The following is a 26,722-nucleotide window of genomic DNA, read 5'->3' on the forward strand; positions in this document are numbered from 1 at the left end:
TTCGGCCCTTAAAACCATGTCCTCAGGGTTTCGGTATCTGATGGGTTTTGCCAAAAGTCAAATCTGATCAGTGTATGCCCTGAAGGAAAGTGCCTAGAAGTCAAAGTGAATTAGGGCCACTCAAGTAATGCCATTTATAAAATGAAAGATGGCTATTTTAGAATATGCATGCAATCAATCTTAAATTTAGAGTCTTAAAAAGTATTTCCTAGAGCCAAAAGAGAGTATCATTCATCTATGTCTAAGATTTCTGCAGAAGAGTTGTATCCAAGCACTATCCATCTTGAGCTCAATAGGTGAACTGCAAAGCTTTTGCCATGTCCTCTTCACTCAGCCTCTCCAAAGCCGGAAACCTCTCCCCTCCATCACTTGGGTCTTCTCAGTCTCATGTTTCTCATAATTGGGCATCTATGCAGTCAATTGGGACATCGGAATGATCTGGACCCGGCACCAAAAGTTGTAGCACAATGACCACCAGTAAAACATCATCCCGGCTGTTTAGAGAACAATCAAGTATAGCATTGCCTTCTCCTTCTATAGAGTGGCATGTTTGGACTTTAAACCATTGAATCATGTTTCTCTGTACCCTATCCCTCTTTTTCTCATTTTAGGTAAACACACAACTTTGAAATTTGATATCTCATTGATATGGGATAAGCCATTCATCATTTTATAATGCACTAGCCACTTTATGTCCGATCTCAAGATTGAAGACTGCATTTTTATTCTCTTCAGATAACAATTATTGTACATTGTTTTGACTATCATGACACAAGGATTCAATGTTTTCATGATATGTTCATAGAGCTCTTTTTTTTTTTAATCATGAGACCTGCTGTAATATTACATTAAAATGTTTAAGATTTGTATTAACTAAGCAATACATTCATTACTTACTTACTTACTTATAACAATAATACAAGGCTTTGAAGGAGGATCTCAGCTTCACTGGAAGCCATTGAAGCTTCTTAAGGACAGTCCCAGTAGACGTCCACTTTGGCAGATTCAATAGGGGACGTGAAGCAGAGTTCTCCACTCTTTGGAGTCTCTTAATACGCCCCTCTGGCCCTCCGGGATACAGAAAATTATAATAGTTAAGCCTGGACACAATCAAGGACTGAACCACTGCTTTATTTTACCAACTCTTTGAGGAGGCACAGGATTTCCCCCAATATCTTGAGCAGGCCAAAGCATTTTTCTACCACCGCAGCTATTTATGGCTGTCAAAAGACAGTTTTTCATCAAACCAAATGTCAAGACCCTTGACCCTAGGTTTGGGTACAGGTAATGGGCTCAACCCATTAGGCCATCAAGCTGGGACCAGATTTTCCAATGATTGCCAAGGTCAGAACCTCTGTCTTCCCAGCATGAGACTTGAGATACTTAGAATCAATCTACCAAGTGACCTCTGCAAGGCAAAGGCATAAAGAGGAGACAATGTGGGAAGAATTCTGTGACAGTGTGATCATAAGCTATGTGTCATCTGCATATGAGATGATAGTAAACCCATAGCATTCGATGACCTCAGCCACCTGGCGCATGTACACTTTAAACAAGGTACGACTCAAAGAGGAGCCCTGTGGCATTCCTTGCTTCAGTGGAAGTACTTGTGACTTATAATGCTTTTGCGACACCTGAAAGGTGCATCTCTGTGAAAAACAAGTGACCCAACTAAAAACTTTATGGCCCAGGCCACAGTTCCAAAGACTGTCATCATAATGTTATTGGACACAGTATCAAATGTGTCACTGAGGTCCAACAGTAACAGTGCCACAGAATCACAAGCGTCCACAATCTGACTGATTGACTCTGTAGCCAGCAACAAGTCTGACTCAGTACTGTATGAGGGACGAAGGCCTGATTGAGCCCTGTGAAGTAGGTCATGGCTCTCAATAAAGCTTGAATGCAGCTTATTAATAAATTGGAGAAGAGTGGTAACAGCAACACCAGACAATAGTTTTCTGGTTTGGTGGGATCCAGCAAAGGTTTTTTAAGGAGAGCAACATGCTTCCATTGCGGATGCGCTTTACCAGAGACCAGGGAGATGTTAATCAGCTCACCTGATACTGGGTGGACCACCTTCACACCTTGCCCCAAAATGGACTGGGATGCTCATTCCAGCAGAGAACCTGAATTCACCGAAGCATGTAGCATAGTCAACTCGTCAGGCTCAATGCGCTTGAAACTCAGCAGCTTAGTTCTATCCTTCGAATAGCTGAACCAAGCACTTAAACAACAGGCCCCTCTAGCCTTTGCAGGAGAGGAGTATATAGTGGCAACCACGAAAATCGTGGTCAATAGCCCCTGGAAATCCACACATGAGCAAAGTGCAAAGATGAATACAATTAAATACAGTTTGTAATTCATAAATATTGAATATGAATGAATCCTCGAAGCAGAGTACATTTTAGGGGAATGCAGCTCAAACCAAATGAGAGGTAAAATGCCAATGTTTTATTTATGTAACATATCTCTGTGTGGGGCAACAGGCCGCTGCACAGTAAAAGGGAGGGGAAGCAGATAGAGGATTCACAGAGGGTAAAGCAAGTGAGGACTTTTTACAATTGGGTAAACTAAGTGGGGACTTTGTATCTGGTGCTGAGGCTGGTATTCAAACCGAGGTCATGAGGTTCCCTCCTCAACAGCTTGGCCACCAGCGCATACCCTGTCTTTAGTTTGTAGGATTTGGACGCATCAATGGATTTCTTTTTAGGTTTTGCCTGCGCTTGCGCTGTGATTGGGAAATCTCTTGTATTTAATATATCTTAAAAGGAGGCTCTTATGAGTTCCTATAGTCAAATTACTGTGTTCATTCACTTTTGTGTGGAACTTTTTTTTAATTAACATCCCCTGTCTGCATGCCTTTACTGTACTTCTACTAAAGCTGTTTGCACTGTTTATGCCCCATTCATTGTCAAGTTAAGATCTCTTCCCACTGAAAAGGAAGTCAGCTTCTAACAGTATGCTGGAATGCTTGCTTTTTAGTACCAAGTTGTGTAAAGCAGATGATTTAGCCTTAGAACTTTTGTGGCATTTCCAATTTATGCCTCACTACCTTTCTTTACACTTTGTAGGCATTATCGGCTTGATTGTTTTCAGCTTAATCTATTTGGTCATTATGATAAAAATTCTAAATGTTGTAATAAACATAGTTCGTTAAAAATAAAGTTAATATACAAAAGCTATGTTACATTTTATTACTAATCAGGCAGCCACAAGTGGAGTTACCTTGCAGTCAACAGGGTCATGATTTGAAGGGTGCAGCAGGTGCAGTAGCACTGGACCCAAAAGTTGTCACAACTCCTCTAAACGCATAATATTGCTATATTTGACTATTATACAGGCAGTCACAATTGCAGTTACCTTTCGGTAAAAAGGTTCTTGGTTTGAATGGTGCATCAGGTAATGTAGCACCTGAGCCAAAAGCTCTAGAGACCCAAATAAACCCAGAGTATTGCTAAAATTTAAAACTAAACAGGCAGTCACAAGTGCAGTTACCTTGCAGACAACAGGGTCATGACTTCAATAGTGCAGCAGGTGCAGTGGCACCAGGACCAAAAGCGCCATGCACCCCACTAAACTCTGATTATTGCTATATTTTGCAACTAAACAGTCACAAGTGCAGTAACCTTTCAGGAACTAGGGTTATGATTTGAATGGTGCAGACAGTGCAGTTGCACTGGGCCAAAAAGTTGGTAGAACTCCTCTAAACACCTAATATTGCTATATTTTACTACTAAACAGGCAGACACAATTGCAGTTAGCTTCCAGTTGAAAGGGGCTTGATTTAAGTGGTGCTGCAGGTGCAATGGCACTGGGGCCAAAAGTTGTCATAACTCCACTAAACACCAAATATTGCTATATTTTACTACTAAACAGGCAGTTACACGTGCAGTTATCTTGCAGGCAACAGGGGCATTATGGGAATGATGCAGCTGGTGCAGTGGCACCGGGCTCAAACATTTGTCAGAACTCCTCTAAACACCTAATATTGCTATATTTTACAACTAAACAGGCAGTCATTAGTGCAGTTATTTAGCAAGCACTAGGTGCATGATTTCAATAGTGCAGCAGGTGCAATGGCGCCAGGTCCAAAAGCTCCAGGCACTGCACTAAACACCTAATCTTGCTATAGTGTATTCCTAAACAGGCAATCACAAGTGCAGTTCCCTTGCAGACAACAGAGTCATGATTTGAATGGTGCAGCTGGCGCAGTAGCACTGGGCAAAACAATTGGAGTTACAGAGAGAGAAAAAGCCAGGCCGCCCCCACTCAGCCCATTGTAAATAACAAAAAGCCTGACTAGATTTACACACCTAATACTGCGAACTCAACACTAGAGGGGTTGCCCCTACTTTTCAACTCCCTCTCAATAGCGATCCCTATCGCCAATCAACGTGTCATGGTCTGTCAATTTACAATAAAAATGTCAGAATCCCATCATAGAACCACTCCCACCCAAAGATGAAAAAATGTGAGAAAGGAGAAAAAGCACCTCACGGTTGTAACACCAAGGGAGTTGATGGCTGGTACTCACTAGCACACCCACTTATCATCGTAGGTTACGTTCTCTCAACACAGGAAAAGAAAAGTGTGTGTTCTATCATGAGAATCTCAAAAAACTGAAGTAAAGAAGAGAGACAGTGAAACCTAAGTGTAAATGAACTGTCAGTGGATGGTGCCATTACAAGTGCCCACTGGACCCCAGTGAGAATAAAAATATATCATTCTCACCATTAAAAAACTGTAAAGCTTACTAGCTTGACGTAACTTTATTAAGCACTGTAAACTTTCCCAATTAAAAATGATTTCAATCAAACCATGATCAATTTCCTCGAGCCAACATGTTTCGTTGCAATTAGTTTGTGCAACTTCTTCAGGGCTGTTGGGGTTCCAATTATTAACTTCATGCGAGATTCACATCAAACCAGCTGGTTGGAAAGATTCCTCATACTGCAACCATCTCATAGTAGTACACACGTCAGCTGATCGCATGCCCACAGGGTGACTGGCCAAGGTCCCGTCACACCTTCTGAGTCCCGCCGGGGTTTGATGGAGCTACACACCAAATATTGCTATATTTACCTGCTAAATAAGCAGTCACAAGCTTAGTTACCCTGCAGGCACTAGGGTCATGATTTCCGTGGCGCAGTGACACTGGGGCCCATAGTTCTAGGAACCCCTCTAAACACCGCATATTGAAATATTTGACCACTAAACAGGTGCAGTTACCTTACAGGCTATAGGGTCATGATTTGAATGGTGCAGCAGGTGCACTGGCAACGGGGCCAAAAGTTGTCAGAACTCCTCTAAACACATAATATTGCTATTACAATTATTCATTCTATTATTTACCTTTTGAAATTTGATTTTTCAAAGTGTTGCTTTTACTTACCCACACTATACCACTAGTAACTGCACAGCATATTGCCATTTTGAATATAAACAAGTCAGAACATGTTTATTTTATTTTATTTTTATGAGTTTTATGTACCTAATACAAACATTGTTATATGGGTTTTCCGCAGCAGATATAGGAAGAGTTTAAACAGTACATTTTGGCTATATTCGTAGAGAGGTAGATCTGAGATAAGAAAGGAAAAAGAAAAGATAGGAATAAGCGGAGAAGAAGTATAGGACAGACATCTAGATACACCATTGTGATTTGGTAGGATGAATGACTAGTCCCAGGCATGTTCCTTGCTCCTTAGGAGCTGCATTGCCCCTCAGGACGAGTGTTGGACGGAGTTTCTGTAACTTATATTGTACGCAGCAAGTTACAAAAAAAGACAGCTTATTATTAATCACACAGGCGAAGCATCAAGCATTTACCAATGCTTGTTTCCTCATGTTTTAGTCTCCATTTATTTAATGAACGCTGTTTTACTGCGATCCAACAATCCCCACCTCTCCTCTCCCCACTATTTGCTGTTCCCACTATTTGCTGTTAGCCACAATAAATAAGGAAAACTTTTCTAGAGCATTCCATGCCCCTGCTTCCAAACGTTTTCCTGCCCGGGGTAGGGGGAGGTTCTTCTGTGTCTTTAAGTGTTTGAAGAACTTAGATTTCCAAATCTCAGTCCCGTTCATCACTGACTGTTCCCAAAACAAACACCGCCCAAACAATGATACACCGCGGTGGAGTCTGATCGTTTGCCAGCTCCCCCCTCCCTGGCGCGAGGAGGCGTGGTCGGCGCTGAAGACACTGCAGGTTTCCCATTAACTCCCTCACATGCTTCCCACCCTCACCTGCGTGGACTGCTCCAGTCACCACAGGGACCCGGAGGAGGCTGCATCGCTCACCCAGGGCCATGGCGACCTTCCTGCTGCTTCTTCTTTGCACGAGTTTGGAGCTCGCGTGCGGCCAGCAAGGTACAGGAGCGACTTGTTTCCGATTCCTATTTCACTGCTGTGATTTCTGCCAAGCTCGCCCCGCGTGGCACGGCAGAGGGTTTAAGATGTTGGCACGGCCATCTCATTGCGCACCTAACAAGCTGGTTTAGCTGTTGCTGGCATTCTGGGTCGATGTTGCTCAATTCTGCATTAGCCCCGAGGCCACAGCCTGCCTGGGAAAAGACTGTATTCCGCATAATTCTGACAAACAGGTGCAGTCTTTCTGTACCCTAACAGGAGAAAAGCACAAGAATTCCCCGAATTCTGCAACACGAAACTGCGTGAAGGTCTGTTTTCTTAGGGGTGGGGAGAGGGGGAGGTATAGGGTTGGAATCAATGAATGGGACAAACAGCAACCCCCGACTAGGCACACTCTGGGTTCATCTTAAGGGCAACAGGTAAAATATATCTCTGTTACTTACCCAAACGAATATTTACTGCCTGCAGCAAATTACGTTTTTTTCTCCCACTCCACTGATGCTGTTTCTGCATTGAAAACTTGGCATTGATTTACTCGTGGCGACGTTCTTTACTAAAACAGCTGAGAAGGAGAGAATGTGCGAGAAACGCGGCAAGCCTCCCTAATACAAAGAATATTTGCAGGGGTTTGGCAGCATGGTATAAAGTATTTAATATTGACTTGAACATTTATCAACTCCACAACCAATCAACCAATAACAAATCGTGAAGGTAGGTAGATGTGGAATTAGAATAGTAAATATATTCTTCCCTATGCATGCTTGCCTTAAAGATGTATTGGAAGTCTATAATGTGGACTCTATACCTGTGTAAGTCCAAATTACTGTACTCGAACAGTAGCTTTACCATACCAAAGAACAGCAGCAGCACAATAGCAGTACAAGCTTGCCTCATAGTGTCTGTGATTAGCCTCGGGTGGTGAACTCCGCTCCGTTCGCAGAGTTTGCAGAGTTTTCCGCACTCCGTGCAGCACGTGGAGTTCTGAAAAACTCAGCTCCACGAAGAAGAGCTGAATTTTTTCCCCGCTTGCCAATATGAAGTTGGCAAATGAGGAAAATCCAGCACCTCCCAACGAGATCTCTCAACGTGCATGGTCGCGACTGCTCGCGTTGAGAAACCATCAGTTTGCGTTGAGGAAGCTGCCGCTCGAGTAGAATATTTACTCGAGCAGCAGAAAGAAGCAGCGTCCTCTTGTGCTGCGCATGGTCCATTTGCGCTGATTTTCCAGCGCAGGACAAACACCCGGCATTAAAAATCAGCATGAACGGAGTGACCTAATGCACTCCGCACACTTGCGGAACTTCGCATCGCGTGGCAGAGTTTTTTGTTCACTTTGCGAAGTTCTGCACAGGCCTATTTGTGATGTGTGTGTTCATGTGTGTTGGTGTCATAGTGCATAGGATGATGTGATATTGTGATAATGTGTGATATTCTGGTGCGATGATATGTGCTGAGTGATGTGTGTGTTGAAGAAAATTATTGTGTGCATTGTGTGATTGTGTGTGTTTTGGTATGAGGGTGTGAGTGGAAAGTATAGGACAATATGATGAAGGTGTGCCATTCTGTGGATCGGTGTCTGTCTTTTGTATAATAGTTTTTGTGATGATATGATATCTGTATTATAATGTGTTAGATGTTGCATTGAAATGTGTGACTAATGGTATGTGTTGGTGTGATGGTGTTTGATGATGTTTATGTTGGTGGAAGGAGTGTCTGTGGTATGATGCTTTGTGTCATGTATGTGCATTACTATAGTGCCTTTGTTGTGTGCGTTGGGATGATGTTTGTCAAAGTTCTTGATGTATGTCCTGGTGAGTGGTTTGTGAAGGGGCGTAGCTTGGTCAGTAAGATTGGGGGGTGTGAGCTTCAGATTTCCCAACAATCACACGGGTTAAAATGCATTATATGAGAAGCAAGGCAGGAGGGGGGCCTTAAGGAGCAGTAGGAAGGGAAAGGAGTGCGGACTGTGAGGGGGTATATTTTGTTTCAAACAGAGACGTGAGTATGTGTGTTTTTGCCTGCATGCGTATGTAAAAACCTGAAAAGTGAAATCCGACAAACACCTCACCATACCCGACTTAAAACACCTGCACTCAACTATGCATGCCTTCATAGACAACACGATGGTTGGGAGTGTGTATAACTTATATAGATTTTACATTGAAGAGTGCATCTAGTTAACTACGTCTGTAACCGAAATGAGGAGATTAGGACACAATGTACAAGAACGAGGTATGCTAGCATTTCCTTTTAAAGCCATCTCAGAGACACAATCCTCATCGGTGTCACCTCACAAGATATCCCATGCCTCTCCTTGTTCACTGAATGTAAACAAACACTTCACATTGTTGCAATCAGGGCATCTAACTGTGTTGTCTTAAAAAATAGATTTTGTTTTTGTTGCAAACAATTGCTTTTGCTTTTTCACCGGTTTTCTGTAAACAAGTGTTTTTTTGAAAATCATGTAAAGCACAACCATTCAATAAGAAACAAGCTCTGGGAAAGCCAATAGATCTGCCATTGTCAGCAGAGCTGTTGGTTTTGCTAATGCTTTTCCCTCCCAAAACGTTTTATAGTAAAGAGTAAGGAAAATTAGTTAAAGATGGCATCCCCTATTCTATTGTTTCATGTTTCTTTATTTCCTGCATAGTTACTTAAAACCATTGCAATATTACTGCTTAAAATACAAAAATATATATAACATTTTCAACAGTGTATGTATAATTTCCTCCATTTTCTAATTCCTCCATTTTCGCTGCCTTTTCGTTTTTTAAATTATGAAGGCAATCTTTAGATTAAAACTAAATTAAGACCCATTGCTGGGTAAATCTTAACAAATCTTACCCATTGCTGGGTAAATCTTAAAGCCGAATTAATTGTAGACATAGTATTTGTCCTTATATAAGTGGATGCTATTCTATTCTATTGGATTTGTAAAGCGTGTGTCTTCCCAGCACCTATCCCCTACATTCTCATGCTTGCATGCACACTAATAGCCGTTCTTGACTGTCTTTGTTGTACTTTATTAAAAACCATATACAAGTGGTGCATTGCCTTACATGCTGGCCTCTCTATACGGGGTGTTCCTATATAGTTTACGAATGTCATGCGACAAGCTTCTCACTCATCGTCTGCCTTTTTTCATCCTAGGTCTGCCTCATTACGAGTGCGGAAACTGCTCCACCTATCTCAATTGTCCTGTTGTTATTGCTCCCATTTTTTCACAGGTGTACACCGGATCATTTTTACAGGCCGGGAATCCAAGCTAGTAAAGTCGCATGAGGCTTTACCTGTAACAGCAGCCAGGCCTTACCCCATGTCTCTGCCAAGCTTTATCATGCATGTCCCCTCACTGGCAAAACTGTTTTTAGCTTCTCCCCTCCTATTCTCTGAGCACCACTCTCTCCACCTCCACCCTGAAGGAAGGAAGGATCACATTTATCACCTGCTCAGAGCAGGTGGTAAATAGGATTGGCAAATTCCTTGGAATAGGGCATACCGTCAGAAATTGTGCATGGTAATTCCACTTTTGCATAGTTATTCTTCATTCCAAAGGGTCTAACTCATATTAGGTGGAAATTCTTACTGTCTGGTACCAGTAACAGTAATACTGGCTGCTAGGAATCTCTGCCTAGCTCGTAATCAGGGTCCCAGTGTTTCATCAAAGTTGGAAATCCTTGTTATACACTGCATATGCACATAGAATTCTGCAGGTCCTCGCCGTCTGAAGCCCAAGTGTCTCCTTTTGAATTTTCCTAATGGTATAGGTTATCTTGTAACTGCCTCTTTGTTCAGGCCCTATGTTTAGTCTGCAGATATTGTAGCTCTGTCAAGTTCTTTCACTGTAAGTTCCCTCTTGTATTCCTCAAATGTTTTTGTTTGCCATTGTTTGAACATTTATACATTTAATAAATAGCTCTGCAATCCCCTTGTCTCTGGTGCATAAAGGTGTTTCCGGTGCGAAAAATGAGTATTGCAATGTAGTAGTGTATTTGTAGAAGCAAATGAGGTTAGTCTACCCCATTCTTGTTACTCAAGCCCACATGTCCAACACTGTTTTGGCTGGAGTTGGTCGATCCACACTGGGGGATCTTTAAGACTTTGACAGCCACGCCAGAGCCGCAAATGGCTTCCAATGAACCTACCACCACAAGGTCCATTGAAGGCTATTTTTTTCCAGATTCCCAATGCACATTGTGTTTCAAAATGTCTGGGAACTCAAGCTAACCATCTGTCTTGGGACATGAGTAATCTCTTGGTCACCCATGCACTTCAATTTATGCATGTGAAGGCCACACATTCTTCCTGCAGTGATTTCAGCTCCATTTCAGGGAGCACCAGAGGAAGCGATTGGAAGAGTTACAGAAGCCTGCACAGGATGTTCACTTTGATAACATTGAATTTGCCCAGCAATTATATGCAGTACATATAAGAAACGAGTATTAGTTGAGAGGGTTGAGAACCCACTTCAAATAATAATCATAATACTTTTAAGGGTTAACCATAAAAATCATTAAAAGTAAACATGTGCTTAACTCACTGGTGGCTTGGCACAAAGCAGTCAGGCTTAACATGGAGATAATGTGTAAATAATGTATGCAGTGCTCAAACAGTAATAAAGCGGAAACGAAACACAAGAACAATCCCAAATCAAGTTAGAAATATATAGTGGATTTCAATAAATAAAATGACAGCAAAATAACAATAATCCAATAAGCAGAACAAGAGATATGAATTTTTAAATTTTGAACAAAAAATAGTGCCAAAAGCAACAAGTGCCGACTGTGGTTATCTGGTCACGCTAGTCAAAGTCAAAAGTTAAGGCCAACCGTGATGGATCACCAGTCGGACACATGGACCAGGTTCGTTCCAGTGGAAAGTTTACATTTGAACTAACATTTTATGAAGAAAAAGTGTTTGTCAACAAGTCTATGTTGGGGGCAAGCTGAATCCAAAGTGGTGCTCGACTACAACAGGTTTCTGTAGATCAGGGTTCCGGGTCAGTCGTCAACAAAGGAAGGAAAGCTGGGAGTGGGTATAGTCTGAAGTCTGTGCCCAGGAAGGCCTTGAGGTCGATGGGCTGCTGCTTGGTGTCAGTTCCAATAAAACCACTTACGCTCGTGCTTAAAACATTTTCTGAAAGTCTGATCTCCTTTTGCAGGTCAAACTAGGAAGCTGATGCTGGTGACAATTCATCGATGGCTGTGGCTTTGACAGGGATACTGGTCTCTGTCGGTTCACCAGACAGAAAGCTAGAAAAAAGTTTTTACGTTCCAGATTTTGCAGTTTGGACAGGATGAATACTTTAAACACCAGCCAAGGGTCCAGGACCTAGAGGGCACCAATTGGGCATTAGGACTCACTCCAATGTAGGCCAGCAGAAGAGTCCAGGACAGGTCCAGTGGGTATTGGTCAGCTGGGCAGTTGCAAGGAAAGGTGTCTAGAAGCTTGTTGTCTCCCTGTAGCTCAAACAAGAGGCCAGTCAACTGACCCCTGGATCCATCTAGGGTCCTGGGGTTAATGCAAGCAGTTCCAGTCTTCCTTCAGGTGTCAGATAGCATGGCAGTCCTTCTTCTGATCTTCACTTGTCTAAGAGTGTTTTGAGGCGAGATCTCTGGGGACCACTTTTACACCCAGTGCCAGTCTGTGGGTAGTGGCAAGCCTCTGTCCACTTCCAAAACCAGTTATGATCAGTTCCTCTACCCCCCCCCTGGGTTTGGTGCCAGCCTGATTAGAGGGACAAAGGAAAGCAGGCTTATGTGAGGGCTTCATCTGCCAGTGACAAGTTATACATCCTTTGAAGCTCAGGAAGGGGATAGGCATAGCCCCAACAGGCAAAGGAGGATTTTCCATCCCACTCCCATGGCCCTTTGTTTACTGTCTGGGAGCAATGCACATCTCATCACAAAGAAACTGTCAGGTGACAGCTGGGCACCAGCAGGAGAGCCTTTTAGTTTTGTACAGGAAACTGACAACTTTCTAAAAGTGCTATTACCAACTTGACCATTAAGTTAGGCCTGGCAAAAGGTTTGTTTTGCCACAACGAAGTAGCAGTTTTGAAACTGCATACCAAGGCTGCCAGACCTGGAGACATGTTTTACAGTGCTACTTTAGTGGGTAGCACAATGAGTACTGAAGCCCACTAGTAGCATTTAATTTACAGGCCCTTGGTACATTTATTACCATATGATAGGGACATATAAGCACATTAAATAAGTCAATTGGGCATATGCCATTTGTAACATGTTTCAAAGGGAGAGCCCCGGCACTTTTACACTAGTTAGCCAGGGTAAAGTGCGCACAGTCCTATAGCCAACAAAAATGGGTTCATTAAAAGATGGCTAAAAATCTGGAGTGAACTTGCAGAAAAGGCAAATTTCCAACACGTGTATCTCATATCTGACTTGACAGTTTCAAACATTTTTCATCACATCACCACTCTAAACTACCAAATGCATGATTGACCTTCTGGCCCAGTTTAAAGAGCAGATGGGCTGAAACCCATGTGTTGCATCTTTAGTCATTGAAGTATTCAGAATCTCTGATTTCTGCTTGTTGACTTTAAAGCGCAAGACCTTTTGAAATGCGTGTAATGCCTCCAATGTTGCTGAAATCTAGGTTACACGGTCCATCAGTGCGAGCAGGACATCTTTTGCACAGCAGACTATATGAAGCTCATCTCAAATGGAATTCCCTTGATTACATACTTTATTAGCCAAAGACTCTACAACTAGTATAAACAAAAGAGAGCACAGGTGGCACCCCTGTCTCGTGCTTCTCTGTAAGGTACAACTCTGCAATTGTACGTTTTTAATTCAAACTTTCACCGCGGGGGGTCTTATATGCCAGCATTATCCATTCCTTTATATTAGAGCCTTCACCAATTCCATGAAGAACAGCTTCAATGAGTATCTATCCCAATCAAATGCCTTTTCAACATTTAGGCTGAGCAAGACATTTTTTTTTTATTAGCCTTTTCTACTGAATGTGCTTTACGTTGCACATGATCACAACAGGAGGGTGTAACCTAGACATTGAAGTGTTGAAGGACAGAGAAAAGTTGCCTTCAGAAATTTGATGGAGATTTGTTAGCAGGTTATTGTTGACTGGTTCTTTCTGAGGACTGCCATTTGGGTAAACGGTGGGAGAATGGAGATGAGTCAGTGGATTTTGTTAGAGATAGGGAAGCTTCTGGTCAAGGCCTACCCTTTTTGTCTCTCCCTGAACTCTACTTCATGAAGGCTAATGACAGCCAGGTGCTGTGACACAATATTTTGCTGATGTTGTGGGTGTCCTTCCCTTAACCACCTTCTCTATAAAAGTTGTCTCCGCAATGTCGAAAGAACATGACATTTTGAAAAAAACCACCCCAAACCGGTTATTGTGCAGTAGAGTGAGATCAACAGTTCCAGAATGGGAAGTGTATAAAGTTGGAACCTAAACTACCGTACTTGCTTCCAGTTCCAAGTTCTTCACGACCACAGCAGTCTTCTTGAAGAACTGCTGAGATTCAAGGCTTGTGCCTGTCATACAGCTAATCTCTGCAAGGGACGGGGAAGTCACCTGAATGCTTTACATGTTTTGGAAGAGCAGTGGTCTGTCTATGTTCTAAGAATCTGCCTGACAGCCTGAGAAGTGGGGGAAGAGTGTCTTTACCTTGCAGGAACAGGGAACCCAAGAAATAGAAGCCTCAATGTTTATTCCTGAAGAGAGGTGGCCTAGAAGAGCGGACGATTTGCGGGGGAATAACAGGAGATGACTTGAGTCTACCGAAAGGCCTCTCGGCCTCACAAGTGCTTCTACATTCCAGATATTTGAGCCAAACCAGCTCACCAGCCGCCCACTGTGCTCGATTCAGTGACCTCCAGCAGAGGAGGACTCTAGATTTGTGCTGCCTTTACCTTCTGTGCATCAAGACTGGGACCCGCACCAAAAGATCAGAGGATGGAAGATAACCCCTGGGAGCGCTGTGACCTGCTTGATCAGAGCCAGCCAACTTCCTCAGAACCACTAACCCTGCACCAGGCCCTTCTTGAAGAGTAACAGATGGGGCCACCAGGCCGAGCTGCTGCATCCATGAGCTCATCTGCTTTCTGTGCAGCTATGACCTGCAGGTTCATTCTCAAGTCTCTTATTCATGTGGCATCTCAGGTAAAACCACTGCCTCAACTGAACAGTAACTGTGAGCTTTACTGCAGATGTATGTGAGGTCCACGCTTTACCAATAACCCCATTTAAAGAGAACTGTCTTGTAAAGGAAATAAGAACAGACCTATGGGTCACAGAAACTGGGGCAGCTTCTCACCTGCACTCATAGTAAGCTCACGTCTGAGCTTTAATGTAGTCTTATGATTTCTGGGTACTTAACTTGTTTAGAATCTGCCGTACACAACCTTGTGGTGATTAACATTTCATGTGTGTAATATCTCATTTTGGTGTGATTCAAGTCCTTCTCTTTTACTGAGAGAAAAGCAATAGGCTGGACAATGAATTATTGTGTCTGATGTTTGAGTTCTGAGTCTCTACCTCCCTCCCTACCACCCCGAGAAGCCCTTGACTGCTAGACCTCGCTAACTTTGACTGTCAAGTACGGAAGGGGTGTCCTTTGCACAGAGTGCAAAGCCTTAGTAAGACAAACTCCAAGACACTAGAGCAGTGGTCTTCAAACTTTTAAAACTGCGCCCCTCTGTTAAAAAAAAGTAAACAGGGCCCCACAGAATTTTTCTCAATTATTCTACTAAATTGTCAATGTTTATATATGTCAAAACATATTTAAACATTGCAGGTATGTTGTGTTACCCCTTTGAAAATGTAGTCAAATTCATGATTGTCAAACATACTATTCTGGTCAGCCAAGCCTTACTGAAGTGTAAATATATAGACACCTACTCCCAGTCAGGAAGTGATGGCCCATTACAAAATGGCTTACTGCCACTCTTTTTTTCCACTTAAAGCAAAGCACTGTTATCAGCATGATCCATCTCTTGGTCAGAGACTGGCGACCCTCTCTGATCAATCAACACCCCCCCCCCAAGGGGGCCGCCCCCCAGTTTGAAGACCTCTGCACTAGAGACATTTGATACAGTCACCAAGATTGTGGTCCAGTAGCCTCTGCTTGTCCTCTGGCCCCCGGACAGGGTCTGATAGATTAATATTTTTATTATAATTGTTCCTGAAACATATCTCCCACAAGCCTTAGTCATGTCACCTGTTTGCCCTCATTATGGGGATATGGATGTCACATGATGTTTCTGTGCTTAGTATCTTTTGAGACTCTTTATTTGTTAGGAGAGAATGCTTATGTTCTTTTATGTTACTCTCACCTAACAGATTACAATGGTACCTTCGCCATAGATTTTTGGGCCTCATTTATGAGGCCGTGCGTGAGTTTTGCGCTTCCAAAGCGTCACTTTTTGTGATGCATCGGCGGCGTAAAACTTGCCTCCTGATGCGCACTATTTACAAAGTGACGCATCTAAGCAGATGCGTCACTTTGTAAACCACTGCGCTACATTATACCTGCGTCAGGTATAATGTATGCAAAGGGGGCGTTCACACGCAAAAAGCCTCGTAATAGTGTCGCAGTGAAATCTATGAGATTTCACTGCGTCACTTTTAGGACGCTGTTGCGTCAAAATCTTGCGCCTGCCTCACAGCAGGCGTAAGACTGACGCAAGCCCTTTCACATGGGGCTTTCCCCATGTGAAAGGACGCATTGCCGGAATTGCGTCACTTTTGTGACGCACCCCAGCAATGCGTGACTTTTGCGCTTACAGATACGTCAGAAATACTGACGTATCTGGAACTCCTTGCGACATGATGCGTCATATTATAAATATGACGCATCAATTATGTCGCAGGGAGAGCGCAGTGAAAAGTGACGCATCGCTGTTTTCACGCAGCGATGCGTCACTTTTCATAAATAAGGCCCCTTGTATTTTCTACGGAAGTGCATGCGTCCCAATATGTTGGGTATATGTCTGCTTTGCAGGCCTGTCTTTCCATCACTGTGAGGCATTGATAATATATTTTCTTCCCATGCTTTCGTATTGTGTGGAATAGGAGGATGACTGTTATTGTTTCTGATAGCTATCTATCAGTAGTGTTTATGTGTTGTTTTTTTGGGACTTAGTGATGTTTAGATGTACTGTAGTGAAGCTTTTGGTCCCCAGACACTCTTTCATAATTCCTAGTGGATATGTGTGCGCCTGACATTGCTTACATACTGTCTAACCTGTGTATGTGTGCTATATGGGTGCTGTCTTTTTTGAGTAGCCTAGTGGCAGTAGACAGTGAAGTGGTTAAGGTCTGTTAGTTTCTGTTCATTTATTTTGTTTACGAATGCCATACATCTTTTGTCTTCCTAATTAATCAGTTAGAGTTTCTTTTATTTTTGGATATCTTTAGGTTATTCTTTGAGCATCACCTCTGTTAGAATAAATAGCACAGAGGTGATGCACAAATAATCATCTAAAGATACACAAAATATAAGTTTAAAGCTCTGTTTATTCTTTCTCTCCCCATACACCGCTTGTTGTTCCGGTGTGGAGAATGCTATCACTCAGCTTGGCCATCTTTGAGGTATGGGTTGGTGTATTGAATGGTTGGACCATAGGGGCATCTACTTACAACAAGATTTAGAAGAGATGGTGCGGCAGTTAGAAATGTCATGATTTTTTTCATAGGTTGTTTTATTTAGGTGAAATTTTCAAATTCATTGACATGTTGAATAACTTTTTGGTTTTCTATGTTTTGTCTCCATTCCTCTCTCACCATGGCGTGCTCTCCTTTACCCATTTCTGCTTTTTATGATCCTCTAAAACTTTCTTTTATGTAATCTAACTTCCCTTTTATCTTTTTTTTATAGAAATTAAGTCTTACCTCGGTTATACAATCATTAATTTTCTTCCTGCAAACAAATATTTCCAAATTACTTTGGTCATCTTTTAGTTTCTTATGAATGCTTGGGGCCATTTATGACTTCCTAATAGCTACCTATATTTTGCTGGTATTTGGGCCAGAAGTTAGTCTGTCTGACATCCAGCCACATGTAAACGTCTGGTCTGCTTTTTGAGATACACCCTCTGTGTGCTTGGTATGTCTATATGTTGATCTGGCAGCACGCTGTGGAAAAGGGCTTAAGATGCAACTCATTGATGAGGTCTAGCAGAACTGAATCCAGTCGAGTTATTTGTGCTCCTATTCAAATGGGACAGGAGCTGTATTTTTCTTGTTTCTATTATATTAGTGTTTAATGTTGCATTAAGTGAGGACCAGTGTTAAGAGTAGGGGGATGTTCTGGACGTCTGTTGTCTTCTCTTCCTTTTCCTTTTCTCACTTTCGGATAACCTAATTTCGTTGCGCGCGCTGCATCGCATGTGCAAAGCAGCACACGCAATGACATTGGTTTCATTTATTTATTTGTTAACTTACCTCTGTTCGGCCGTATTCCGTAGTTTACTAACCCCCACCCTGCTCCTCCCCCGCCATACCCCACCCCCCCGCAGCACTCCCTCCACGGGCCCCTACTAAGTTTATGCTGCCCAACCTACCGCATAAGAATGGCAGGACAATGACCTCTGGATCTATATACTTGATGCCATTTTTTTCCCTGAGTTTTTTATAGCGCAAACTTGACCCAAAGGTATTGGGTATCTGTGCGCTTTACATGAGCACCAGTCCAAGTGCATTACATAAGGACACATTCATTTTTGGTAGGCATGGGGAGATTAAGTGATTTGCACTGAATCACAGGATGTTCAGCGTTGTTGCAGAGACTCAAACCTGGTTCCCCAGATTTGAGGTTAGGTTACATTTTAGTACAGAGCTCTTTTCACAAAACCATGCAATAGTGCACCTTATATAAATAACACCACTGGAGGAAGAAGAACTGCTTACTCCGAACATCAAAGCAAAATCCATGGAGAGAGAAAAGCGAGCAATCAAAAACATAAATACAAACACAATCAATCGATGTATAATATTAAACAGAAAGGTAAGTCATGGCAAAGATTAGCTAGGGTGTTAACCCGTTGAGTGCTTGTGACGAGCTCAGCTTGTCATGAGGCATCGTGGAGCTGCACTTATGACGAGCTGAGCTCATCACAGTCGTTGGAACGTTCACATGCGGGGATAATTTTCCCGCTGTGCTGAACGTTCCAAAAAGGGTCTGGCTGTAACGAGCTCAGCTCGTCATGAGTGCAGCTCCACTGTGCCTCATGACGAGCTGAGCTCATCACAAGCACAGTGGCGCCGCGCGCGGCCCCCCTCCCCCGGCGCAGCGGGGGGGGGGGGGGAAACACCCCCCAGTGAAGGGGTTAAGAACAGTGATGTGTCTGTAAGAATCCTCAGAACAGTGGAGAAAAGATTAAAGATTAAAAGAGGGAGGAAGGCTAAAATTTAAGGAGGCAGGTGATGCTTAAGAAGGGTCATGGGATCAAGGGAGAGAAGAAAGTTATAAAAAGGGGGTAAGAGGAGGTCTTATAGGAATAGGGAGGCAGGGGCCTCTACTGCAGGGTTTGGATGCACTCACACGACCCCAGCCATTTCTATATCATCAGTGATGTGACCACCTTCCATCTCCTTACCTTCATTGATACACCACAACCTTTTACATGTAAGTGTTTGGCCCAACAGGATCTTCCTTCATTTCTCAGTGTCTGATAAAGTGGTCTATAGCAGTGGCGTTTGTGAACTCCAGCTAAAGCAGCTTAAGTGGGTGGTAACAACTAAAAGTTTAATAGTTGTACATTGGCCTCTGCAGGGCTGCAGACAAAAGTCAGGCAAGGATAACAAGCAGAGGTTGAGTGCTGCTATGTGAGACAGGTTCAGTTCAAGAGAGGAAAATACATGATGCAAACTAAGAAAAAAGTTAAAAAGGGAGCAGGAAATAGTGTTTTAGAAAGGCAAGAAAGAAAAACTAATTTGAGAAAAGAAAGATTTATGGTAATTTGAAACTGGACAAGAGGAAAGGGAGAAGGCAGATGTGTAAGTACTGAAAGGTGCAAAGAAGGAAGGAAATAGCAAAGTGAAAGGAATGGTGGTTGAAAAGAAAAAAGGAAAAATAAGGACAAGGATGGATGGTTGAAAGGATGAATCGATGGATAGAAGGGTGAAAGGATCAGTAGGTGAAAGGATGAAGGAAAGTATTGATGGAGAGATGGATAAGTGGATGGAAAGATGGACGAAAGAGTGTAAGGATAAATGGGTTGAAGAGTGTAAAATAATTGATGAATAGGTGAACAGATCGATGGATGTAATTTCAGTAGCAAGTTAGAATAATGAAAGTATGGATGGAAAGGTGAAAGAATGATGGATGTTTGAAAGTGTAGTAGGATGAATGGACATATAAGTGGATACAAGAGTGAAGGAATCTAATATAGGAAGGGCCAGGCTTAATTTCTTCGCTAGCTCAGTGTCATTAGAGGTTTGTTTCAACGTGGGGGTATTTACATCTTCTGACTACTCCCTTAGCCTCTACTGCCCTGTGATTTCACTCTCCATGATTGCATATATCGTGTTCACAAGATATGTTCCATGTCTGGAGTCGAGTATGTTTGGTTTTGTCACACTTTCTAGATATGCTTCCTTTCTTTAAGAGGAATTAATCCTATCCTGTTTTTATCACCCATCCCTCCCTTGGTGTGGCAATTTGCTACTTTGGTGCATGTTGCTCTTTTGCCCATTATTTTGATTTCGCATGAATTAATTGTGTATCTCTGGTTGCTCAAGAAGAATTGCTTAAATCAAAATGGCCAAAACTTGCTTAGTGAATTTTGTCATCTTTGTCCTTGATTTACTTATTTTTAATCTATTATTATGCCATATGAAGCGCAATAACATGAAGAGTGAATAGGGAATTGCAACTGTTGGGTACTTACATTAGAAAACTGACGATTGACTGTTTCACGGCTGTTAATTTAACATCAATGGAATCGCCGCAATTCAAATAAATTGAACATAGAATTTGAACCAGGGATACAAATGCCTAAGAATGGATTTTAGTTATTAAGTTTTTAGTTATTAAATTGTCTGTTAGCAACACAAAGACATAGCAATCACCTGAGGTCTACATTTTGGGCAGACAGCCATGAATCAAACTCCCACCAACTGGTTCTACAACAGAAGAATAGAAATGAGCTAATACTTGCTTTAAAATGCTTAATTGCATCATCATAGTTTTTAAAAACAGTCCCATTATGAGATGGATTTTGGAGTGTGACTAAAGATATCCTGGTCAAACCTAGAGGCTTTGTGGTGGTGACAAGTGATTGGTAGATTGACTGTAGTGTAAGATCACTGAGGGAGGTGAGTTGGCTGCATACCCCTACGTATCGCTCATCTACCAATATTTATACCTCTTAAGAAGACAGGTGTCAGGTATCCATCCTACCTCTGTTCCTTTTGGTCGGTGTATGCAGCTGCATAACGAGCGGTGATCACACAAAAGCAACAAAATCTATCTTTTGAGGGACTGCCACACCAGCCTCTCTACCCTCCAGCCATCTAATGAGCGACTGGTCTGTGAAGTGCTGATGATGAGGTTGCATACATCTCCATGGCACCACACACATGGGAGGATGACTGGACTGTGATGTAGTATGTGAGGTAATAAATAAGCAATGCATTGCAGGGGAATAAGTTATAGTTAGTTCAGGTAACTATAACTGGTGAATTTCACTGGTTTTGTACGAGTGTATCTGAGCCTAACTATAACGACCCTGTAATCTTTATTTTCCAGTGAATATACATGTTTATATATGTTAGAAGGTGGTTCTGACACTATGGGCTGCCTGGATTTTTCGCTTTTTGAGCACCTAATTGTTGAGCTTTTACTGTGGGGGAGCCTCATAATCTGGGACTCACCCACAGTGAACTCATAATGAAGGAGACTGCATGGAGATTTTACTGGTGTACCCCTGGCTTGACTAGGCCGCTGCGCAGCAGCTGGAGTATGGGACACCGTGCTGGTTACATGCAGACACAGGTGTACATGCGTGTGCACACGTGTACGGGCTGCGCTGGGGAGATTCCTAGCGTGCGCAATCCAGGAGCAGCTACAGAGTAAATGGCGTGGCAGGACTTATGCAGAACTGGGTGGTGACATTGAATAGGCTTATACCCTGGGAAGGAACATGCCAGGGAAAGTCAGTGTGTTTTACTGTGTTTTCACTTCATTATTCCCCTATGGGGATGTGGGACCCATGGCTAAAATGACTTCCACAAAGCCCACAGATTCCAGACACGCACTACAGTCCAGTGTAGCGGATGTGAATAGGAGTATTCTGCAGAGTCCAAAGTAATATTTGTACTGCTTTTGGGTCGTCCAGAAATGCCATATTTCTCTGAGACCCTGGCTGGGGTCTGGCCATTGCAGGTTAGATTAATGACCTTTCTTCCCAGAGCGAAGATCTTCCCACCAAGGAGAAAAGATAGGTGGAGCTACAAGCCAATCCATCAACTGCTGGGGCTGGACAAGAAGGAGGGAGCAGGGGCAGGAAAGTGATGTGTCGCTGCTTGATGACAGAGACTTCCTGCCAGCCCCCTACTCAACTTTTAAAAAGTGCTTGCACAGGAAGAGAAGCTCTCTCTGGGGTGTGGTCTGCTGAGGCGAAGGGTGCTGGAGCCTGGCACAATGGGTAGTTGGAAGGAGGACACCCCTGACTGCCCCCCCCAAGGCCCCTAACAGCGCCAGAAGAAGAGCCCAGGACCGGTGCGCAGTAGAAGAGGCCTCTGCGCAGGGAGAAGAGAGGTGCAGGGAGCCAGTGAAGACCCCTCCCTGTAGAATGCACCCTCTCGGAGACCCGGAGGAGGAAGGAGAGTTCTCTCAGCGGCTGGGGAGCACCACCAGGAGCAAGAAGATGCGACCCCCAGGGGCTGAGATTTGGCCCCCGGAAGGCAGGCGACCTTTGACCCCTAAGAAGACCGACGACGAAGCGCGTGGGGCTCCGCCGCCGGTCTCAGAGATGCCCCCGGGGTGGGTCACGTCCCGGGGGCTGCCCCCCAAAGAAGTAAAGCCGGGGTGCGCCGTCACGTACTCCGTGAAGATGCCCCCGCGGGGTGCCAGGAGCCCACCCTAACCCCCGCTGAATCCCGTGCCGGGGAGCACCGTTGCACTCCCAATGAAGAGATCCGGGCCCCACAGTGTCCAGGAGAGGGGGGAGTGGCGTCGCGCCCCCCGCTCCCCTGAAGATGTCCGGGGGCCCGGGACCCCATCCCCAGGCTCTGAAGTCAGGCGGAGGTGGGGGAGTGCCACCGCACTCCTACAAAGATATCCAGGGGCCTGGGACCCCATCCCTGGGCCCGACGATGTGGAGAAGGCTGGGGTCGTGCCGCCGCAATCCCCCAAGGTCCCGACGGGACCGCTGAGGCCGCCTCTGCCCGCCAGAGCGGGCAGACCAGAAGTGCTCGGTCGGCTCCCGCAACAGTATAGAAGAGTGCTAGCTGCGCAGGGAGGCGGCGGGGGCAGCCAGGGGTGGGCTCCCTGGGCTGCCCTCCAACCCCGGTGATGAACCGAATGACTCACCTGAGGGTCCGGGTGGGGCCCGACCCTCCCACCAATGTCCGCAGCAGTGTGGGGCACACATCGTGGCTCTCCCCGGCACAGCTGGAGAGCCGCTCATCTATTATGCAGAAATAGGAGCACAATCGCCCCATAATGCCTTGCCAGGCATTTGGAAGTCTGCTGTTCTGGTGCTGGTGGCCCCCATAGGAGGGGGTCACCCTCATTTGTTGAAAGAGGGGCAGGGGGAGCTGCATGAGCAACGCAGCCTCCCCCAGCCCAAAGAAGAAAAGTCCCACCCTAAGTGTCTTGGGGAATTGGAGAGAATAACCCCCCAAGGGCTCATTATGCATTTTAAACCTTCCGGGCTGGAACTTTTGTTCCTCAGCTGAGGGTGATTGAAGAATGCTTCTGGAAGTGAAAGGCTGAGGTGGTGGGTGTCTGGAAGAAGGCATCCCCTGGAGATGAAAAGGTGTAATTGCACCACAAATGCTTTTACTAACATTATTCTTTTAGAGGGACTGACTTCAATGTGAAGTATTGGTATACAATGTTGTCATAAGCAAAGTGGATTCAAGTGGCTAGACACTCCTGCTCGGGTGTCTGACTGTATTTATAACTTAATCCTGTGATCATTTGTGATACCTTTAGGGGCTGTAATTGCACTACATTTTTAATGATATCCAAATGTGCTGAGTACTGTCATTCTAAAGTGTGCGTAAACATGTATTCTTTCCTCTGCGCTTAGGTGAAGACCCCTGACTATCAGCCCTTAAGATGTAGAGGTGCATACTGTATGATCAGTAGGAGATGCTCCGTCAGGGTCATGTGTCACCAAGGCAGGCGTAGCCTGTTTAATGCTTGTTGAGGTAATGAAGGGGAGGGGCGCCACTTGGATGGTGCCAGTGCGCAGGGCCCTCGCTCCACGTTAAGACCAATTCACTGCATTGGGGGCCAGATGATGTGCATACATGGGAGTAGTGGTACTAGACCCCACCCCCCCCTGTGGGAGGGGTGGAGATGTTATGCAATGTCACAAAGTAATTCCATCAGCTTATGTATATTTGTAAATTGGTGTATAGTATTGAGTGGTGTGTGTGTTTAATAAATGTACTCTTCCTTTTATAAAGCAAAGTACAGACTGGACAATCAATTATTGAGTGTTATTTTTGCGCACCTGCGTATGGCTATTACTAGCCCACACCACCTCCCTTGAGTAAGCCTGGGACTGCTCTGCAACACTACCCTCTGAGAGTCAGGCGATGCCCTAGGGTGTTTGGTTCCCAGTGAAGGACAAATGTGTCATGTTATTTGTGCAGGCCTCACAGATGCTGCCTCGTTTTCCAACAATATATATATATAATTCACTGGAAAAACCAAAGCTTACAGAGATGTTATAGTTAGGCTAGCATTTCAATTGTAGAAAACCAGAGAAATTTAGCCGTTCTAGTTAGTTAGCTACCTATAACTAGTGCCCACACAATGCACTGCTTATTTATATATGTATTTTAGGAGATTGTATAGCGTACAGCTACCCCCAACGGGGGTGTCCCGGCACTTGGACAGGCAAAGGAGGGGAGTGAGCTCTGTGGTATTTAGGTGCTGGTATTTAGGAGCAAAGTCTTAAGGTCTCGGCGGAAAATAGATTCTGACTAGGACAATCGCAATGGCAGAGGCAGGCTGTTCCAGGTTTTAGTGGCACTCACCACAAATGCTTTGCCGCCCATTCTGGCGCAACGTAAATGGGGGGATATTAGGAGGCCCAGGTGGTTGGATCTAAGAGTGCGGCAAGACTGGGTACGTTTAAGCCGGGCTCTCAAGTAGGCCGGGCCCGTATTCCGTAGTGATCTGAAGACCAGAACAATTGATTTAAATTGGATGTGTTTGGCCACTGGAAACCAGTGAAGCTTCTTAAGGTAGGGGGAGATTGAGTGGCAATAAGGGATGTTGTATATCAGCATAGCGGCTGCATTCTGGACTGTCGGTAAATGTCTGATCAGGTATGCAGGAGCCCCTGCGTACAGACTATTAGCGTAGTCTAGGTGGGAAGTGATGAGTGCGTGGACAACGGTCCGGCGAGAGTCCTGAGGGAGGAAGGGGAACATTTTTTGGATCATGTGGAGTTTCCCGAAACAGACTGCAGAAACTTGGTCGATTTGATTTTTGCAAGAAAGTTCGCTAATATACCTGACACCTAGATTCCTGGCCGATGACACAGGTTCCAGAGGGGGGTACAGTTCTGATGGCCACCAGAGGGAAGGAGGGGGGGTCTAGGTTGATTGAAGAACATCACCTCAGTTTTATCCAAATTTAGTTTGAGGGTGTTAAGGGCCATCCAAGAGGAGATGTTAAGCAAGCTGCGTCTGAAATTGGAGAAGGTAGCTTCGGTGTGGTCTCTGAATGAGAACACAAGTTGGGTGTCGTCAGCATAGGAGATCATTCGGACTCCACAAGATTCAACTACTTTCGCCGGGGTGGATTGGTAAACGTTAAAGAGTAAAGGGCTAAGTGCTGAGCCCTGATGGATGCCGCAGTTAAGAGGCTTCTTGCTGAAAACAAAAGAACAAAAGATCTAATCCATGATAAAGGGGGCCCTGGATTCCGAGGCTGAGGAGTCTCTCTACCAAAGTGTCATGGGAGACCGTGTCGAATGCCGCGGACAAGTCAAGGAGCACTAACATGGCTGCCTTGCCTGTGTCCACACATTCGCGACCATTATGACCTCACACGTTACATCACTCATGACATGGTCAGTGACATCCCTGATGACATCGCAGATGACATCTCAAATGACATAAGTGATAACATTATCCGGTGACTGTGAGCGAAATTATATACCAATGTGAACTGGTAAATCAGTGGGTGTATGTGTGTTGTATGGGTAATTCATTGAGTGCATGACTGTATAAGTGAGTGATTAGCTGTCTCAGTGAATGTATGGTTGAATGACTAGGTTGTGTGAATGTTTGTATCAGTCTGTCAGTTGGTGTCTAAGTAACTGCATAAGTTTGTGAGTGGTTGTATGGGTGATTGGTTGGTTGTCTGGGTGTCTGTGGGTGGGTGAATACCTGTATGGATGAGTGAGTGGGTGAGCTAGTGGTTGTATGAGTTACTGAGTGTGTGTGTGAGGGGTTGTACGGGTGAATGAGTGTGTGTATGGCTGTGTTGGTGATTGAGTGCATGTGTCAGTGGTATATTGATGAGTAACTGGGTATGAAAAAAATGTATTGGTTAGTGATGGGGAATGTGAGGGACTGTATGGGTGACTGAGTGAATGTGGAGGAGGTGAATGGGTGTGTGCGTTCTTGTGTCAATGACTGTATAGATGAGTATGTGTTATTCTATTTATCAGTAAGTAAGTGGGTGTGTATGTAACTGTATGGCTGTGTACGTGGCTGTGTGATGGACTGCATGGGTGAGTGAGTAGGTGTGTGAGTAGCTTTTTGGATGACTGACTGAGTGTGAGTAGTTGTATGAGTGGGTATGTCAGTGGCTGCATTAGTGGCTAAATGGGTGAGTGAGTGGATTTGCAAGTTGGTCTATGAATCAGTGAGTTCCTGTGTAAGTACTGGTGTGTGTGTGGGAATCGTTTGAGAATGGCAGTTTGGTAGTTGGCGTGTGTGTATGAATGATTATATGGCGTTGCGAGTAGGTGTGACAGATTCTGTGGATGATGTCATCAGTGATATAATTTGAGATGTCATCAGTGATGTCACTGATCATGTCATGAGTGGTGTAATATGTGAGGTCATAAGCAGTGCATTACGGGGGAATAAGTTATAGTTAGCTCAGCAACTATAGCGACTGAATTTCTCTGGTTTTGTATGAGTGAAATGTTAGCCTAACTAT

The 26,722-nt window shown here is 44.1% G+C and overlaps 1 protein-coding gene across 1 annotated transcript in view; it reads left to right on the top strand.

Annotated features, from left to right (window-relative positions):
• Nucleotides 1-6,220: 6,220 nt before the first annotated feature.
• PDZK1IP1 (PDZK1 interacting protein 1) overlaps nt 6,221-26,722 on the top strand; it is an 86,112-nt gene continuing 65,610 nt past the window's right edge. The window contains exon 1 of the mRNA XM_078671574.1: nt 6,221-6,372. Coding sequence (XP_078527700.1) covers nt 6,312-6,372 — 61 coding nt within the window. The 5' untranslated portion in view covers nt 6,221-6,311. The remainder of the gene's footprint in view (nt 6,373-26,722) is intronic.

The sequence above is a fragment of the Lissotriton helveticus genome, chromosome 1_2 (genome assembly GCF_964261635.1).
Source record: "Lissotriton helveticus chromosome 1_2, aLisHel1.1, whole genome shotgun sequence".
NCBI classification, from domain to species: domain Eukaryota; kingdom Metazoa; phylum Chordata; class Amphibia; order Caudata; family Salamandridae; genus Lissotriton; species Lissotriton helveticus.